This window comes from Oryzias latipes, chromosome 8 (assembly GCF_002234675.1).
Source record: "Oryzias latipes chromosome 8, ASM223467v1".
Lineage (NCBI taxonomy): Eukaryota > Metazoa > Chordata > Actinopteri > Beloniformes > Adrianichthyidae > Oryzias > Oryzias latipes.
In genome coordinates this window covers 4648310-4661454 of record NC_019866.2, presented here as the reverse complement: position 1 = coordinate 4661454, position 13145 = coordinate 4648310, and the positions used below count along the sequence as shown (strand labels likewise).

The following is a 13145-nucleotide window of genomic DNA, read 5'->3' as shown; positions in this document are numbered from 1 at the left end:
AGGAAAACTCGCGATATGCAATATTCATTCATTCATTCATTCATTCAAATGAAAGGATATGCAATATTAGTTATCAATACGATGTAACTTGCGATAAATGAACAAATAGTAAAAACAACGAAAACATTTCCATTTCACTGCAAAAGTTTAATTTAATAAGAGTCAAAATGCCTTAAATTATTCTCCAAATGACTCATTAGGAGGGAGGGCCACATTTAACATAAGAGCTCCATCTGATTGGTCAACAACGTGAAGGGCTCCATGTGATTGGTCAAATGGATAAAGAAATTTATTAAATTCATTAAATAGTTCAAGTTGCCATAAATTTGTTTTATCACATTTAAGGTGTACCATTTATTGCGATTTTCGCTGACTTTTGCGATATGGATATTGCACAGCTTGAAATCACGATAACGATAGATTTGCGATTAATTGTGCTTGCCTAATAGGGACCAACCCGGATCAGTTCTTGGCATATTTTAAAAAGGTTTAACTAAAGTATCAGATGGGGACTAGGCATCTGTATCAGCGTCAAAATCAAATGACTCAAAATCGGATCAGGGACCAAGAATTCTGATCGGGACATCCCTAGATAAAACACAGTTATGCATAAAATGTCTTGTTTGGGTTACAAATAAGGTACTTCTCACACACAAGTTACACACAAAAAGGCAGACAGAAGTTGCAAATCAAATGTTTTGACACCATTTTCTCTCCATAAGAAACACACGGTCGCACGCAGAAATCAGAGCAAAGCTGGCTTAACTGATCCATTCATTAATGAAAATGACACTTCCCAGCCAAATATGAGCTGGAAAATAGTAGACCAGCTCAGAGTAAAGCTTCAGCATGAATAAATCATCACTACAGTCAACATATTATCTGCTTTTTTTTTCTACTGAACAATATTCCCTGCCTCATATCTAAAACAATGTCTGATCACAGCAGAGAGGCAATAATGCCACCGATGTGAGGAATAAATTCAGGCAACAAAACACAGACATCACATCGGTAAACATCACCCAGACGCTGGAACAATAAGTCAGTTTGAGGAAAAACTGATAGCGGATCTGCTGTGGATTGAACTATTTCAGACGTAAAGGAAAAAAAAAACATATCAGCGGGTTGTTTGCATCAACCAGGACGTATGTCATATTTTTGTGAAAATGGAAAAATGCATTTCTCCATCTTCTCGCAGAGTTATGACGCTTTGACATTATGAATGTTTGATATACTTTGTTTTTACCGCACAAAAGAAATAACTAAGATTTTACTTCTCAGTCCATTGTTGCTGTTCTCTTGGATCTATGGTGGCCCTGAAGTCCAAATCACACCAACAAATCACTCAAAGCAAAAACCTAAATAAGACCACAGTGACAATTAAAAAGGTAGGACAAATGATTAAAAAAACATGTGAAAATTCCAAAAACCAAAACATTAAAAAAAGAAAATATCTATTTGAATGTAATTTTTGAAATCCGCATGGTGCTGAACTTCTTCCTTGGCCGCATGGACCCAGAGGAAGAGTTAAGGTTAGGATTACGGTTACAGTTAGGGCTAAACCACCAAATGGTCCCTCGGCGATGCTGTTTATGCTGCTCACCGCTCCTCCAGGGGATGGATCGAATGTGGAGAAAACATTTCACACACAACTAATCTGACTTACAGTTATACTTTAAACACATGCAGCAAACATCAAAATTCCACCTTGGACGTACTTAAAATGCATGTGGGCAATGCAGCGATGTGCATCTTGGCTGTACGCATAACCTGTGGCCAACATGAATTTCCATCACTTTTTGTGCTGGAAAAACATCAGCCTTAAAAATATAACAATAACAATAATAATAATTTGGAAAAACAAAAGTAATTTTTTCCAGAAATCAAAATGAAAAGTTAATAAAAAGAAAAATCAAATAAGAAACGGGAAAAGGGTGGAACTATGGGACATAACTGGTTGGATGATGCTTTTTGAGTTTTGAATATAGGAAAGAAAAGGCAGAATGATGTTTTCCCCAAACTGTGATAAAGAGTCGATAGATCAATCACCGAATTTTTGCAAAGGATGCAGCCAGAAGCTTAGTTTTTGGACATAGTTTCTGCAGAGCAACAGGAGTTAATCAGAAATTCACCTGTTGGCCAGCTCTCACATCCATATGTTTACACTCTCTCCCACTAGCTTGCAGCTAGGCGAGTAGTATTGTAACTATCCAGTCGTACAGTTTTGAGTCGAATACCAGCTCGGACGAGGAAAATGAAGGCAAACATGGATTTATTTGTCAGCGAGTGGATGCATCAGAATGAAGCGGAGCAGGGAGCTGGTGGCTCTTTTATGCAACAATTACACTCTTTTTCAAACTGCACTTTTTCGTCTGCTTCTGAATAAAGAAATACTGGGAAATTACATTTTTGGTTCAATCAGAAATACCACAAGAACATGTTAAAAATACCAAAAACACAATTTTTCATCAGATTTGGTCTTTTATATGTTTATGCCGTGTGGATCTTTTTAGCCAATTACAGAACTTAGTAGTTTTAAAGATTTTTTCCAAATGATAGTGTGACTTGTTTTGGTTTTAATGCAGTTCTATGCGGTTATTCCAAAAGCAGCAGATTTTTCTGTTTATTTGTGCAGACTGTCTGCCACTGCAAAGACGGTCTGCAGGGTTTAATCATGCAGACCTGGGATTGTGGTTTTATGTCAGATTATCTCTGTGGTTTAAAGTCATAAGCTGCACCTGCAGGGGAGGACACCTGTAATGGGACCACCTGTCAGTGCTGTTGGAAGAAGCTGCAGCTCATTGAGGTTTTCAGCGGGAAAGCAAAGATTATTTGTATGTGTGAGGACTTTAACGGCTCCCTTTTCCCTAATTTTTTGGCTCATTTGATTTATTCCAAATATACTTAAAACACATCAGCATCATCCATTTCCCCAATAATAACTGCTCTGTGCCTTTTTAGGTAGACCTTTGTGAGTCACTGCTGTTTTTCCCCCTCATTTCCTTAATGTGTTCATCTCTGCTCCATCCCTACAACAGTTTTGTTCATAGAAATAATGCACTAGGTTGTCTGAGGTTGGTTAGATCAAGAAAAACACGTCTTTTTCTGTTAGGGTTTATTTTCAAACAGAGATAATTACTCATTTGATCACATCTACAGGTGTGGAAAAAGATAAGTTTATAATGAATTCTTCCATGTGTATACACTCTGTTTATGGAGTCATTAAATTGATTTTTAATTATTCCTTTGCACGTTTCTCTTGTGCTTTTTTCCTTTAGTTATTTCCTGATTACATTTGCAGCTGCATGAACACATTTAGGTTTTTTTTTAATTCTCATTAGAGTTAATGGTTGACATTAAAACCCACTATAAAACAGTTGAGGTCTGGTCCTCCAGTGCTCCTCCTGAACCACCATGACCCCAGCAGCACTGCATGTTGGTGCTTTCTCCACCACCAAACTGAGCATCTAACCATCAGCTCTCATGTCAGAAACAGCAACAGGAGTCATCTTGTCCTTCAATCTGGAGCGTGAGGCTGCAGCTCTGGACGTCCAGACTCGACGTCGCCTTCAGGTTCAGATCAATCACATCCATTTGTACGAGTGACAGACAGGCACTGCAGCAGCTGCAACTCACAGACTTATGGGTTCATCGAAGGTGCAGAACCAACCCGACGACGTTTCTAATGCATCTTTTTTCTGCTCATAGCTGCCTATGTTTACAAAGATATAAGTTTAAGACCCACTTTGATGAACATTGTGACTTTTCCTAATGATATATAAAGAAAATTAAAATCTGAGTATTTCTTTATTCAAATTGTTGAGGATCAGGAGCAGACGAGAAACAGAAAAAGAGCATATCTGTGACATAACAAAATACACCGCGGGGAAGGGGTGCCAGGTTGCTTCACGCCAACAGTCCCACCCACAACTTAGTGAAAATTTTCTACACACTTGGGTTATTTCGTCATCTAAATTCACGTTGGGATATATTTTTTATGGGTTACTTTTTGAAAAAATACGACTATAGTGGTTTTATTTCAACCCAATTTAAGTTTTTTCTGAGTTTTTCATTTTTTTCCAGAGTTGAATCAACCTGGAACAAAGTTGGTCCCTTTTTAACCCCAAAGTTGGCTTAAAAACAAACCAATTTGGGTTATTAAAAAAAAATTGGAGCTAATGAACTTCTGCTGCTGTGCAGAAACTATGTTTTTTCATTTTAACTAAAATGGCATAATCATTTAAAGACCACAGGGAATGCTTTGAAAGAAGATCAAAAGATGATCAGAGTGGGTCTTTAACTCTTGTAGCCGTTTTCAACTCTTTGCATTTTTATCAACCATATTTTAAATTATTTCCAATTATTAAAGTCAGCGCTGCAACTCTAAAGTAACAAGATTAGGACAGGACTGACATTTAACAGCTCAATGTGTGTCTGCAGTCAGTTTTTATGAAGCTGGATCTGGCATTTAAGCCCAGTCTGCACCTTCATTTGTACAGACAGGTGATGTGAATGTTTGGGTTCACACTCACACAGAAGCTGTGGCGGCACGAGGAGCATCTGTGCAGAGTTTCTGCGGCTGATGTCTGTTGCAGCCGGAGGACTGAGTCATGCACAAAAACACACACTGTGTGTGAAGCTGCTGTTTGCTCATGGGCAAGAAATGAGCGTCTTTCCAGAGCACAATTTCAAACAAATTCTTGCTGGTTTCTGTTTTCCTATAAAACGTTTTTATTTAACGTCTACTAATGATGCTATTTCTGTTAGCTTAGAACATAGCAACAGCACCTCTCTGGGCTCTAACCGTCTCCCACATGTTCAATGCCCCTCTGAACATCTTCAGCCATAATTTTCTTGTGATAAATGTAGACTTTTTGCAACAATGTTCAGTAGAACGGAAGAACAAGTCTGCAAACAAAACACACAAGCTTGTGGTGCTAGCAAGACATCAGCTCAGATGGAGGGAGAGGAAAAGTGGCTGTTCAAATGAGCATTTGATGTTTTATTCAAACCAAGTTAAACTGTATTTTTGTTGTAATACCCGATTCCGATTCCATAAACATCAAATTACTGTCAAAACCTAATTTTATTTTGAAAGAAAAATATAAGGTAAAGATTGATTTTTTACTCCGCGGCTTACTTAGTAATAATCGCGCTTCGCCAATAAAACTAATGTATGCTCAGCGTTCACAATGATGGATTACGCAACTCACGTGTGTGCCAACAGCAAGACAGCAGAATAAATGCATGCAAACAGAAAACCAGCACAGCATTTTAACACAGTCTGCAGAAATGTTTTCCGCACAAAAATGAACTGATGGGGTGGAAACTCATGAAACAAGACTTTAACATCAGATGTTTCTGCGTTTCTGAAGAAAACAATCCAGAGAAAGCACAAACATGCAGATTTGTAGTAGTAGTCAATGCGTTTCCAGCCAATGCATTGACTACTCTGCATCACAGTGTGGTACGGCAGCTCTACCGCCATGAAACGCAAACGCCTGCAGAGTGGTGAAGACAGCGTCCAAGATCACCAGGTCTCCTTTCACTTTCACTGCATAGCATTTACGAGCGCAGGGTCCACAGGAGAGCTGCCTCCATCATCAAGGACCCCACCCACCAACCCACATTGAGGGCTGCTCACTCTCCTCCCTCAGGACAGAGGTACACGACTACCAGACTCAGGAACTCCTTCACCTTTGCCATCACACTCCTGAACAGCTGACAGGAGTCTATACCAACAAACAGCACCTTTGCACACAGTCAGAGTTTATTATTACTGCTGTTAGACCTTAATATTCAACAACATCTAAGTGTATCACACTGTTTAGCTCACGAAGGTTATTCTCAGCTGATTTTGCACAACAGCTGATTCGTAAATAGGTTTAGTCATTTACCGATGCATAGTTATAATTGATATTTTGTGTGAATGTTTCAGATATCCTGTAAATATCCTACCCTATATTTTGATTTAACCTCAAACCTTTTGTTCAACCTTTCACCTTACAGCATTCAGAACAAACAGCAAAGTAAGCATCTCATTGTTCAGGGAAACCCGTTTCCTTAAAAAGCCCTTTGCATCTTAAGCTGTCAAGTATGATTCTTTTAGCATGAAAATCATGGATACAAGCTTATTATCAATAAAAACACAAAGTTTATTTAACAACGAACCCGAAGATGCTCAAATAGACCGACATGTTTCAAAAAACAACTTTTGTGCCAAACTGTCAAAACGAAATGTCTGCATAAAGACAAAGCTTTGCACAAATTAATACTTCGGTGCAAAGCTTTACAAAAAAAATATGAATACAATTTTTTTTTATGTTTGTCTGTTTTGAAAACGACTTTTAGACTACTGTCAAAAACACATCACAGGCACTTCTATCGAGTCCAAAACACAGATTCAACAAAGTGTGATCAGTAGTTTTCCAACAACACAATAGCATAAAACAGTTACACCACATTTAGGGGTGTGTGGATAAACCTAAAGGAAAACAACTTTCTTGATTATCCTCAATTTTCTTAACCTGCTATGTCCCCTTTCGGGGTCACGGGGCTGCCTCAGCCTCACGGGCCTGCCTCAGCCTCAGCGGCGGCTACAGGGAGGCGGGGATCCCGTTTTTGATCATCTGTTTTGACGATCACGGACCTTGTTACGCCTAATAAGTGACACACCTGCTGCTTTTTTGGGGCTTTTTGCGCCACTTGTGGGTCTGAAACGATCCCCTGGTATATTGTTTACACGATCAGCTGTTGTCACCTGGCAACAGCAAAATGAGGTCACTGCATTTTTTACCTGTTTTTTATTCAACAGAGACGTGGTAACACGATAATTCCCCTGCTTGGAGATCTATAACACTCTAAAAGGTTTTATTCTACTTTATTTTAATAAATGAGACTCAGTCCACATGTGTACTTTTGTTTTGGGACTTGATGTATGTGCCTGTGACCCCATGACAGATTTTTGACAGCAACTTAAAAGGGGAAATTTTGTATACAAGACAAGAAAATTTGTATTCAAAATAAAGACAAATCGTATTGAAAACAGACATTAAAGGAAAAACTAAATGTTTTTTTTTTTTTGCAAAGTTGGGCACAACTTATTAATTTGACTTCGTCTTTATGCATACATTACTTTTTGACAGATATTTTGTCCAATACTGACCCTTTTAACCATCTGTGTGTCTCTTTTCCAGCAATGAGCAGAACCCTCTCTGCTTTCTGTAAACCATGAAATAAATAGCAGAAATAAAAAAATAAAAAACTATGTCTGAAAGAAACTGCTCAAAAGGCCCACAAGCAACGAAACTCACAGACCTAAAATACTTCATCCTGAGACCAAACTGAATTTGTTACCAAAATAGGAGCTACAAGACAACAGCAAAGATGATCTCAGGACAAACTGAGGAGGCAACATGTGAAGAAAACAGGAACTGAAGGAGAGAAGTGACTGCAAGACTCTAAACTTTGTTAGAGGAAGTTCCTCTGTCAGCGATCATCACGCAGGCTTTCTGACAGACAGGAGACGGACCGCCTGACCCCGGTGGAGCTCAGACCACAGCTGACATTTGAAAGAAAACATGAAGAGGACTCACAGTTTTGAAGTCGCTGTGGCTGCAGTCCTGGCCCTGGTATCGGCAGTAGAGCATCATCTCCTTCAGGTCATGACCAACCCTGTCGATGAACTCCTTCATGTTGAACGCTTTGGGCTTGTAGGCTGTGAAGTTGACCTTTTCTTGCAGGACGGCGAGCACATCGGGCTCCGCCAGGTGAGGTTGGGGGATCGCCAGGTGTACGTCCAAAAGGGCGAGCAGCTCCCCGGCGTGGTACAAGTCATTCCGTGTGAGGCTGCTGAAGCGGTAAGCATTCAGGTTGCAAATGGTCACAGCAGGGAAAACCAGACTGCTGGAGACCACGGCGTCCAAACTGGTAACATGAGGGAAGGAGAGGAAATAGGCCAGCCGCTCAGAGCTCTCCACAGCTAACAGCCCAAGACAGGCCAGCAGAGCTGCAGCCCAGAGCAACCGCCGCACGCTGAACTGACCATATGGGAAGATGTAGCGCAAGCCGTGCAGAGTGCTAGTATGGACGAAGGCTTGCCAGGAGGAAGGGTGAAGGCTGGAGCTCTCATGGCTCCCCTGACTCCCACAGCTCTCCTTCAGATCCATGATCAGCCCTCACCTCCTCATCCAGGGAGCCCTTTGTGCACTCTCACCTGCAGAGACGGACAGAAAAGGCATTTCTAGATACTCAAGTGTCCATCAGAGGGAAACAGAAGTAAACTGACACAAAGTTGCAGAAAACAGAAAGACAGTCAGCAACAAATGAGCTGAAAAAGGAGAAAAATATCAAAGTCTCAAAAAACCCGAAGCCTATATCAGTACCACAGAGGGTGAGCCCAGGAGGAGAAACATGCTCCCCTTTGGGCATCCCTCCTCCCTCCATCTCCTTCTCAATCACTCCCTTGAACGGAGTTGTTGTGGCTGCCAGCCTGCCCGTGGCTCCTACACCTCCAACAAACATTCACTTAACAAACACACCAAGATCCAGCCTGCTCTCATCATCTGCTGCCCCCTGTGACTGCTCCATTTCATGACAAAAATACCTCTGTGACACCTGGAGCAAGAGGTTAGAGTCACTTAAGCTGCAGGCAAATTCAATCTGCTCCTGAATGCTTCGGGTCTTCACTTATCTCTGTAAAAATAACAACAACACACACACGCACATGCAGGAAGCACACAAACCCACGTCAGGGATTCTGATGATGCCCCCAACTAATGACAAGCCACAGCACCTCTCTCCTTCAGCCTTAGTGAGGAAACATCCAGCCGGCGTAAGAGTGCACGTGTGTGCACGCCTGTGTATGCGTGCGAGGAAGAGCCGCTGAAGATCACAGCCGTTTGCCGGTCCGGCACGTCGAAACCAAACTCCTCCCGTTTTCCTCTGGCCAGATCCAGACGCTTTTCCCCCCCTCTTCCCGGCTCGTCTGTGGCGGCAGCGAACAACAGCGGAGCCGGCAGAAGAAGCGCACACACCAACACACACGCTCGCACAGAGGCAGCGTAGAGTGAGGGAGAGGCGGGAGGGAGGGAAGCCAACACTCTCCTCCCTTGATCTCCCCCAAAGCAAAGTCTAGTGTTGTATACATTTTCTCCTCCCTCAGAAAAGAATCTGACTCCTCTGTTCATGTCTGTCTCTCAGTCTTTCATTTCCCCTCATGTCATCACTGCAAACAGAGTGATGGATGGATGGATGGATGGATGGATGGATGGATGGATGGATGGATGGATGGATGGATGGATGGATGGATGGATGGATGGATGGATGGATGGATGGATGGATGGATGGATGGATGGAAACCTCTCGAGGAGACGGAGGAAAGCAGTCGTGGTTGTTTGGTTGGAGGGGACATTTCATGGGGAGGGAAGCAGGGCTGGAGACGGAGGAGTAACTAAAGGGAGATGTGGGTGAAGGGTGTTCGCACGAGCCGCACAGCTCTGCAACAACTCTGGGCTCGCAAGCAGAAAACAGTAAATAAATGTAGAAACGTGGATAAACACTTTGGAGAAGGAAAAAGGTGATATTTCTGCAAAGTTGAAGACAGGTGGAGGTGAGAGGGGGAGGGGCACAAGGCGGGAGGGGGGAATAAAACCTGGAAGAGAGAATTAAGTTTCCTTCCTCCAATACTTAAATAGGAATTATTCATTTTATTCATCAATGTTCCTCATTTGAGTTTAAACAACCAAATACGTTTCCAATCATCTCTCCAATCATAATTACAATTATGACGTTTTTAGCTTACATGTAAAAACACTTGTCATTTTCTAGGAGGTAGTTTCTGCAAAGCAGCAGGAGTTCTTTGAAAATTCACCTCCAAGTTGTGGGCCGGCATGGAGTGAGCCAGCCCTCATTTCCCATCATCCCTTTATTTACTCTCTTCCAACTGACACTTTATTAATAAAGAGAATTGAATAGAACAAAAACATATCCAACTCTAGGATTGTGTCCGTATTCCTTCACTACTATATAGTGCATTTTCCATTTTGTAGTGCTGTCCGAATCTACAATTCCAAAATCCAGTGCCCTAGAAACTTCCCAGAAGTCCCTGCGAACAACCAGTGTGCAGTGATGCTCACTAGATTGGTTAATGTAAACCACAATGCACTGCATCTGAACAATTTATGCCCCAAAAAAGTATTTATTTTTTTAAAAAACCATCAACGTTTTCATCTTCAGAATACAGTGGACTCATAATAATGGAGTAGATTTATCTGCTTACAATTGTCCATTATTCATTCACTCCAGAGGCGTGGCTGCCAGTTTGCGCCTATTGTCCCTCTGACCCTCACTGGGACATTCATACACATTCACACAGCAGTGGAGCCCAACTGGAGGCAAGGTGGGTGAAGTGTCTTGCCCAAGGGCACAACGACAGGGGGACACCACCGACCCTTCTATCATTGGACAACCTGCTCAACCACCTGAGCCACTGCCGCCCATAAATGCATAAATGCGCAAAACGATCATATCAATGGGATTTTTACTTCATAAAATCGATGATGTCATATTGGCCGTTTAAAAAAATAAATAAAATAGTCAGCATGGTTTTTGAATTGCTTTTAAAATTCAGGGCACTATATAATTGATAGAAGTTCTTAAAATCCTACTCCAGTTTTTTTCAGATAAAAAAAGATTCTGTCTCAAAATGATTGCATTTGTGACGTAGAAGATACTCTGGGCGGGTCACGAGCTCCCTGCTCTGCTCCATTCCCATGCATCCACTATAGACAAACTGATCCATGTGCGTCTTTGTGTTCCTCGTCTGAGCTGGAATCTGGATCTAAACTGTACGGCTAAATGGCTCCAATATTGCTCGCCATTTTTGTTGCACCGGTAATGTTAGGTTGGGGGGGGGGGGGGGGGGGTGAGGGACTGTAAACTAGCAGAAGTGAGTGTGAGCAGAGAGCTCTCAGCAACAGGAAGGGGGAGCGGGGTTTTCTCCGTACTAACGGTCCCGCCCACAACTCAGAGGTGAATTTCAGATGAGCCAATGCCACTCTGCAGAAACCAACTCAAAAAACAAACAAAAAAACTCTGCAGAAGCCAATTGAAAAAAGGATCTGCAGGCACCATGTCCTGGAAATGTTTTGAATTTAGCTAAAAATGGCATAACCATAAAAAAGACCACTGGGAACACGCAGGACTTTGATGGTGCGTCTGAATTCCAAATATAGTGCGTTCGCTATTTTGTTGTGCTGTCCAAATCTACCACACCAAAAATCGAGTGCCCTTGAAATTTCCCAGAAGTCTCTGCAAAAGGAAACATGCTCACTAGATTGGAGACATTTTCCTTTTATTGGTGACATTTGTAAATCTGCTACAGAATGGTTACTGATCTAACGTCCAGATTGTTAATTGCCTTGAAACTTCATTTATGCTGAAATATTTATATATTTTTTAATATATGTGTACGTGTGTTTTGGGTTTTTTTTGTTTTGTTTTTTTGGAGAGCTGTGCATCATTGAAGTGGTGGTGTCTGGTTTGTAATGATTAAATTTCAATAAAAAAAATAATTAATTAATTAAAAACAGATTGGAGAAATTATACCACAATGCATTGCGTTTGAACATGCAAAAAATGTATTTAAATGTTTTTTTTATTTTATTTTAATAAACCATCAACTCTTCTGTCATTTAAGCACAGTATATTCATAAATAGTCATTAAATGCTCATATCAATTAGATTTTCACTGCGTGAAATCTGTGAAGTCGTAAAAAAAAAGTAGTTAGCTTGGTGTCCAAATTACTTTTAGAATCCTAGACCTAGATAGTCCCTCACTCTGTAGTTTTTTAGTAGTTATGGAATTTATACATGGCCAAAACCTGTTAAAGATCATTTTTGCTCAAAAATCTCTGCTGTGTATCCTGTGTTGCATATTTCTCCTTTTAATTGCAGGTATTTTGAAGAAAAGCAGCAGCGTCTGCATACATGAAGCCTTTCAGAACGCAAAAAGCACACAAGTGTGTTGTTGACCTCCCTCCAGGAGTTTTCTTCTGTCACTCACTTTACTTTACTTTGTTTGATAATAGTTTAATGGCCTCCATTTAGATGTTCATCATTAGTCAACAAACATACAAGGACACAATGTTTCTAAATACTTTAGTCAATCTGCCAAGTTTGTTCTTTGCTGCAAATGAAGACATTTAAAGATGTGAAATGATGTTTTCTTGTCATAAACATCTGAAAATATTCAGAATCGTTAAGAATTCCACACACAAGAATCTTTCACTGCAGTTCTGTGGGCATATTGATTAGTATAATTCAACAAGAAGTTCATGAATATACATCAGTTATGTTATTCATTAATCTCTGAGCCTAAAAAATAAGATGAGTTTAAATCATCAGACTTAACTAAGCAGCATTTTTCTAAAACAAAGAAGTCAGTGTGTTTATCCAAATTTATCTCTGGACAAAAAAAAAACTCTTAAGTGATTCAAACTTAAAAAGTTGCCATAAAAAAATAAAAAAATAACGTCTATATTATTTTAGGACACAGAAACAAACAATTTGTAAAGTTTAAAAAGGAATGGAAGAGACAGACAGGCTTCTTAGGCTTAAGGCTTAATTTTCATCAAATATAATATTTACTAATTTATGAATTTATCTCTTTACAAATTAAATTATTACTGAGTTTATCTCAAATAGAAAGCGCAGATTTGTGCTTTAAATTTGACCAAAGCGCTAATTAAGGTTAAATTGTCTCACCTGCTTATTGTGTCGAGGCTCTCACAGCTGAATCCGCGTTTGTCCTTCATGTTTTTTGTTCTTTCTTTTTTCTTTGGCTTTAAATTAATTCCCGCGCATCAACACGTCGGACTTTTTTCCTATTTTATAAAACAATAATTTTGTTTTTTTATAAATAACACTTTTAACACCCTGTTTCCTTGAAAATGTTCAAACAATCCCCGAATTCAACGACCTACGTCACCAGGTGGCACCGGAAATGACCTCTGCTTCAAAATAAAATTGAATGAAAAATTCAGAAAAAAATGTTTCCTCAAGAAGTGAAACCTTTATTTGTTGATTTTTTTGGGGGGGTTCTTGTTCTTTTTATGAAATGAGCGTCGTCAGTCTGCTCCTGTGTG

General features: G+C 40.3%; 1 protein-coding gene across 2 annotated transcripts in view; it reads right to left on the bottom strand.

Annotated features, from left to right (window-relative positions):
* Positions 1 to 9060, bottom strand: part of asic2 (acid sensing ion channel subunit 2) — a 316441-nt gene extending 307381 nt beyond the window's left edge. Inside the window, exons 1-2 of one of the 2 annotated variants that reach the window (XM_020705101.2) lie at positions 8749 to 9060; positions 7596 to 8215 (exon numbers count right to left, since the gene is read on the bottom strand). In XM_020705101.2, coding sequence (XP_020560760.1) covers positions 7596 to 8168 — 573 coding nt within the window. In that variant the 5' untranslated portion in view covers positions 8169 to 8215; positions 8749 to 9060. The remainder of the gene's footprint in view (positions 1 to 7595; positions 8216 to 8748) is intronic. The other variant, XM_020705102.2, reaches the window with a different exon arrangement.
* Between the last annotated feature and the right edge of the window lie 4085 nt (positions 9061 to 13145).